The sequence below is a fragment of the Penaeus monodon genome, chromosome 42, assembly GCF_015228065.2.
Source record: "Penaeus monodon isolate SGIC_2016 chromosome 42, NSTDA_Pmon_1, whole genome shotgun sequence".
NCBI classification, from domain to species: Eukaryota; Metazoa; Arthropoda; class Malacostraca; order Decapoda; family Penaeidae; genus Penaeus; species Penaeus monodon.
Window position 1 is genome coordinate 26,124,457 of NC_051427.1, and position 7,108 is coordinate 26,131,564.

General features: G+C 37.1%; 1 protein-coding gene across 1 annotated transcript; it reads left to right on the forward strand.

The window, feature by feature from the left end:
* The first annotated feature begins 305 nt into the window (after window positions 1-305).
* Window positions 306-5,119, forward strand: LOC119599245. Its single transcript, XM_037948978.1, has 3 exons — window positions 306-774; window positions 3,870-4,004; window positions 5,083-5,119. Exons 1-3 carry the CDS (start codon window positions 461-463, stop codon window positions 5,117-5,119), a joined length of 486 nt encoding a protein of 161 aa, XP_037804906.1. The 5' UTR covers window positions 306-460.
* The last annotated feature ends 1,989 nt before the right edge of the window (window positions 5,120-7,108 follow it).

A 7,108-nucleotide genomic window follows, 5' to 3' on the forward strand; every position in this document is an offset into this window, starting at 1 on the left:
AATAACGGACTCTTTGGTGACTAAGCACTAGAGCCATCTGTGTAAAGACAATAGATAAAACAATAGATACGGTGGGCATGTATTCTTGCCATCCATGCCGAGCAGGTTAATAATAAAATATTGATATTTTTAATATGGTATTTGTGGTATTACTAATGGTATGGTTCTAATGATGTCATGCCAAATGAATTTTGTGACTAATACTTGGGAATGTCAGCAACTGTTAACATGAAATATAGTTTTAATAGGCATTATAAACTCCAATATTACAGAGTATACTGGCAAAGAAGAAGACAAGTGAAAAGAGAGAAAGAATCAGTGAAACTTCAACGAATGGACTCGGCAGAGAGAAACAAGAATGGAGAGAAGCGGGAGCCAGTTTCAAGAAAAGAAAGAGAAACAGAAGAAGAAGAAGAGGTGGAATGCAGAAGAGAGGAAGAGCAGCAGGTGAAAACAGCCAATGGGAAGCTGCGAGGGGAAGGTGGAGCAAAAAAGGGCCAAAATGGAGACCTCGGGGGATGAACCCAAGAAGACGGTCAATGGACGGAAGGAAGGAGCTGGTAAGGAGCAGGAGACGTCATCCTTGTCCGTAGCAGAAGGCTGGGAAAGCGGAAAGGAAGGGAAGCAGGGGGAAAAGGGAGGAAAGACAGTGGAAAGGAAGGAAGTGGAAGCAAATGGCTTTGCAAAAGGGGGCAAGAGAAAGCAGGAGGAAGACGAGGAGGAGGAGGACTATGATGCTGACACAGATGTAGATGAGGACAAAAGAAGTATCTGGTAAGGGGTCTTTGTTGATTTTATCTCATGCTGTTTTGTACTGTCTTGATGAGGCTGGATCTTTTTTGATGCTCTATTGATTGTTATTCCATTAATACTTCCATTGTTACCATTTTTTATCATTCACTTTTCTGTAATGGATAAGCTTGCATACCAGTCAAATGTCCACCGAAGGATGTGAACATGTGAATGGCTTTATTTGGAATGCTAATTTTATTCATAAAACTGATTGCATGGTAACTCTCCTCCCTCTTTCTGTCCATGCATATCACCACTAGACAATAGATCAGTTACTGATAGATTGGGATAATTAAAGTGTAGGGTAGCTTTTTACATACGATTCATTACTGTGATGCCTTTGGAGGTGTGTTATACTGTTAATTGTGAGGATCCAAAGAAGACTAGTAAGGATGATATAGTGATGTTATGAATTTCTTAACCCTCTAGATTTAGATGCTTCACTACCTGCATGTAGCCCAAAATATGGGCATTAGGCATACTGGAATAGCCACCTTGATGGGTGTGTGGCTTGTAGGTCTGCTGACACATGAATACATGCGGTTGCAAGGCTCCATGTGTTCCCTTGCAATATTGTTTTCACGTTTTCTGCATAAGCTTCTTTAGCTTTTTACCATTTCAGTGTTTATATTTATTTTGTTTGCTTTACCCAGATGTTAATTGCTGTTTCCTGCACAGACAGACTCTATATCGTCTCTCTAGGTAATCCAATAACCCAGTGTATAATAGTAACAATAGTAACATTTTGTTATTTTGTGTCATTTAAATTTTTTTCTTCATAATATCTAATTTTCTGTAATTCAACTGCACCACTGGTCATGGCAGGCAGTGATAGGATCCTAAGCATGGAAATATTGTTTTCCCAGGAGCTGGTGCTCTTGCAGTCGTAGCTCATGGATGGTACATTCCACACTCATTAATAGATAGAAATAATGCAAAAGTCCCTTGCTAAATGCCCACTGAGTCTCATCACCTTCCAAGAGCTTTGTGCACTAGTAGCAAGTCATTCCCAATACCCCTCCTCCAGCCGAGATTCTCATGACGGCAAGTTCCCATCATCTTAGCTAACATCCAAGTTTCCCTTGACTGCATGTTCGTGTCACCGTCCCCAGAAACCAAATTTTTCCTGTGATGATCAAGTCATCTGGATCGTAGGGTTGAAGGAGGCTAAAAACATGGGAAATTGTGAATCAAAACTGTGTTGGCCAACAAACAAAGAGGTATGTTTTCAAGTTCGAGGTATCTGAAGGGAGGGACGGCCAAAAGGTCTTTTATAAGATAGGTAGCACCACCTCCATTTAGTCTAGGATCAGGAAGTAAAATTGAATTTTTCTCTAGAGTATTCCAATGAATGTTTATGTATAGAACGCCTCATTATCATAAATTAACCTTTGCCGACTGGTGAGTTCCCGAGCGCAAGCCCTCTCTCCCGGGTGGTATTCATAGTGGCCTGGGCCCTGCTGCTGGGGGGCTCATATCGTTACCCCTAGCATGCGTGACTGCTCATGCCCAATACCAGCATCCCTGCCTTTTCTTCGTAATACTAAGAGCCTATGTTGTATTTTCAGTATTATTATTTTCTAGGTCTCTATTTGCCATATTTATGATAAATCAAGACTGTAGGATATTTTGTTGTTATATAGACTCCATAGTTGATCATTATTCGCTCTATAGTCTGAATAAAATAAGCAGTGTGTGGCATCATGGAGTTGAACCATAGGTTTGTTGTATTCTCTTTTGCATTTTTTTCAAGTTATTTTGTAAGCTAAACTTTAGTTTCAACAGGTTTATATTATCACTTCCATATGAGATATAATTTTCAGTGTTTTTATAAATTAATGATTTTTTATTTATTTATTTATTTATTTACCAAAATACGTATCGGTATTTTCACGTAGATTACATCATCACTTCATGAATATTATATAATATCTCTGGGATATGTAGTCGATTACCGACGTAATTTTTTAGACGCTAACCTCAGAAGCCCGAGAAGCCTTTATGAAATGCATAGTATAGGAAAAATGAGAAAAAGTGTTAAAAACTACTTAATCACATTTTCAGTGGCAAAAAAATAATAATACATTGCTGTAATTGTAACAAAAAAACTCATGGCATGGCCATACATGCCCCCGGAATACGGGACATGCGCACCATGGCATGTATATACATGCCACCTGGCAGATAGTCCAGGCATGCCATGGCATGTACGTACATGCCACCTGTCGGCAAAGGGTTAAAAGAGTGGATTTATTATTTTTTTATTTATTTATTATTATTTTTTATTTATTCATTTATTTTTTTTACTGCTGGCAACAAGAAAATTATATGATTATTTGTCTAGCCATTTATGGCACTTTTGGGGGACCTTCATTTGCATAAACACAGTGATGTTATTTAGCTACGCTACTTTTTCACACCTGTTAGTCTGAGTGATGTCTTTGCTAATTGCATCCTTATCCTTTGATAAGTGTTTCCTTATCCTTGATAAGTGTTTCCTTATCTGCTGATGTTTCCTTATCCTTTGATACCATTTCCTTATCCTTTGATAAGTGTTTCTTTATCCTCTGATAACCATTTCCTTATCCTTTCATAAGTGTTTCCTTATTTTCTTTGAAGATTGGTAAAGAATTACATTGGGGGGGGGGAAATCAACTCTATTATTACTTGCAGTAAATGATAGCAAACTGGCATGGCTTCAAGACTAATATGACTTACTTATCATTATCATAATTACTCTTTTAAACAGTGTAAATTGTGGTAGTATAGATATTTAGCCATTTTGAGTTCTGACCCAATGAATAGTCATACGTATGGACATGTATATGCACATCATTAAGTGTGTATGTATCACACTAGATATGGATATCTGTCAGCTAGCTTGATAGACAAATACATACCTGTCATATAGATACACAGATGCATTTTTAAAAAATTTTTATACACCTTCCATAAAAATTTAATAGATATTTATTGGGTCGGGCCACTCACAATCTTAAGCAAATCAGCCACTTATTATCATTTTTGTCATAATTCTGGTCATTATTAGTCTTCATCCTTTTTCCCTTCTCCCATAGCAACCTCCCGATACCTCAGCCCTGCCCCTCCCCTGCCTGGACGACCACTTCTCTGGCAAGACGTTCTTCATCTACGGCAGGATGGATGAACACACCAAGAAGATGGTTCGCAGATATATCATACGCTTTCAATGGGTGAGTCACTGCGTAGCCAAATAATGGTGAGTCACCGCGTAGCCAAACTATTCCACTGGGGCTATATGTCTGAAGTCATTATTTTGTAATAAAATTTATATATATATATATGTGTGTGTGCGTTTGTGTGTTTGTGTGTTTGTGTGTTTGTGTGTGTGTGTGTGTGGTGTGAGGTGTGTGTGTGTGTGAGGTGTGTGTGAGGTTGTTGTGTGTGGTGTGGTGTGTGTGTGTGTGTGTGTGTGTGTGTTGTGTGTGTGTGTGTGTGTGTTTTTGTGTGAATATATATATATACATAATTATATAATAATTATATGTATAAATAATTTTGTATCTCAATAAGTCTATGATTATATATTTATATAATTATGGGGTAAAATTTATATAAATTATATATATGATATATATATATATGTATATATATATATATATGTGTATGGGGTGGGGTGTGTGTGTGTGTGGGTGTGGTGTGGGTGTGTTGTGTGGTGTGTGTGGTGCTTGTGGTGTTGTGTTGTATGGTAGGCTTTCTCTCAAATAAGTTATATTATATATATATATATATATAAAATATATATATATATATATAAAATATTATATATTAATATATAAAATATATATAAAAATATATATATATATTTACATACAGATATTATGTAGTGTATATATACACAATGGATGCATGTATGATGTATGTATGTATGGAAATCGTCTATCTAGATATAACATCTCTATAAATAAATATAAAACACACTTCCTCTCTCTCGCTCTCTTCTCTCTCTCTCTCTCTTCTCTATATAAAATATATAGGATATAATATAATATATATAAATATATATATATATATATCCGTCGCTGCCGCTCGCTCCCTCCCTCCTCCCTCCCTCCTCCCTCCCTCCCTCCCTCCCTCCCTCCCTCCCCCCCTCCCCCCTACTCCCCTCCCTCCTCCCTCCCCTCCTTCCCTCCCTCCCTCCCTCCCCTCCTCTCCTCCTGCCTCACATCATCAACTTCTTTTACACATTTTCGTTAACTTTTTTCACTTTTTTTCTTTCTTTTCATATTAAATACTCATTTGTTTTGACAGGACGCTGGAGGAGTACATGACTGGAGAAGTGCAGTAGTAGTCACCCAGGACGAGTGGGATGAGAACTTTGAGCTGTAAGTGGGACCCCAACAGCCTCTCAGAATTCTTTTTTTTCTTTCTTTTCTTTTTTACGAGCCTTTATTTTTTTTTCTTTTCAATTTGGATTCATTCCATTTTACTCATTTAAATGTATCAAAGAATTTTCACATTCCGCTCATTCTATTTATCTTAATATGATTTTGGTCTTCGTTACCAATCGTTTCGACTCAAAAGGCGTATTTTGGGCTCATTTCATTCATTTTTTCCTACTCATACAGGACTGATTAGCATTCATTTCATTTATGCTGACTCCATTCCAAACCTTCATCATTTCGGGGCCCTGGGGGAGAACTCAAGTCTGCTTTTGTCAACCCCAATTTGGAAGGGCCAGGCAGCGACAGGAAAGTTGGTCCCTATCAGCCGTACCTGGTGGTCCCCCAGGGAAGTGAGGGGGGGCAAAGGCGAAGGCGAAGGCGAAGAAAAGGGGGGAAAAAGAGAAGATCCCCCAAGCAAGCAAATGAGAAAAAAAAAGCAGCCTGGATGGGAGAAAGGGGGAGAGAGGGGGGTATATATACACCCAGGAGGGGGAGACCCCTTTTTTTCTTTCTTTATTTTTATTTTTTTTTTTATTTTACTTTTTTTTATTTTTTTGTTTTCCCCCCCCTCTCCTTCCTTTTTGGTTTGTTTTATACCGAAGGAAATTTTGGTTACAGTCCATTGATGGATGCATACAGGGGGTATATTTTTTGTGATGTAAAGAGGAAAGGCAGCTCATCTCCTCCAATCTTTGGTGGAATCTCCCTTTTTTATATGGTATATTAAAGAGTATCTCTCACTCACCACCACCCAACACCAACACACACACACACAACACCACACACACACACACACACACACACACACACACACACCACACACACACACACCCTTTTAAATTGAAGTACAATTACCTCCCATTTTGATGGAATGCCTTTGTTTTTATACCCCCAAATAGATGAAAAAATATTTAATATTTTCCTTTCAAGTAAGAAGAAGAAAAAGAACAAGCAAAGAAGGTATGAGAAATGAAAAACAAGTGAGTAGAAATTTGGGGAAAGGGTTATTTTTAGAAAAATGTGAAAAGTTTAAAAAGCAGACCCCAAGCTCCTTTCTCTATCAGTCAGATATATATTAACACGGATGATGTAAAAAAAAAAAAAAAAAAACCCAGTGATTCCCCCCGTGCTAGTAGAATGATTTGATTTGTAAAACCGTTTTGTTTTTCTATATTTCAAAGTTTTCTGATATTTTTGCACAAGATTTACCCCCCAGGGTAGAAGGGGGTTAGTAAACCCTATGTTATAATAGAAAATATAGTTATAGTAAAATACAGGAACATTTTGGGATAGTAGGAGTGAACGGGTTGAGTCTGACCCTCATTTTTTAATTTTTTTCTGTTTTTTTTCCAGTGGATATGACATTTTTCCAGGTAATTGCATTAGTTCTTTCTTTGTTTTCCCATAATAAATTTGCTGAAAATTATAGAGAAAGGGGATGTGTAAGACAGTACATGAATTTTTTTCCCGGGATTTTGTATTTTTTCTCTTTTTAAGTAAGGAAAACAGGTTGAGGGCAAAACATGGCAGATACCAAATCAAATGAGAAAGGGGGATTTTAAAAAGCATACTAAAAGCCCAATTTTGTTAATGAGTTTCCCAAATTTTTATTACATGTACGTACAATTACCAAAAAATGTTGAGATTAAGAAAAAAAAAGAAAAAAAATGTAGTTTATTTTAATCCTTTGATGTAAAAAATTGATATGGATAAAAATCAGAAAAAAAGTAGTAACAGATTTTGAAGAAAGATAAAAAAGAAAGTGAAAATCTATATTTAAAAATTAATGTTTAAACAAGTAAATGTGCGACATCAGAGGGAAAGATACCATCATCATAATCATATCATCAAGGGGCTAACGCCGCGGGGGCGCAGGCTGCATCCACCCATCG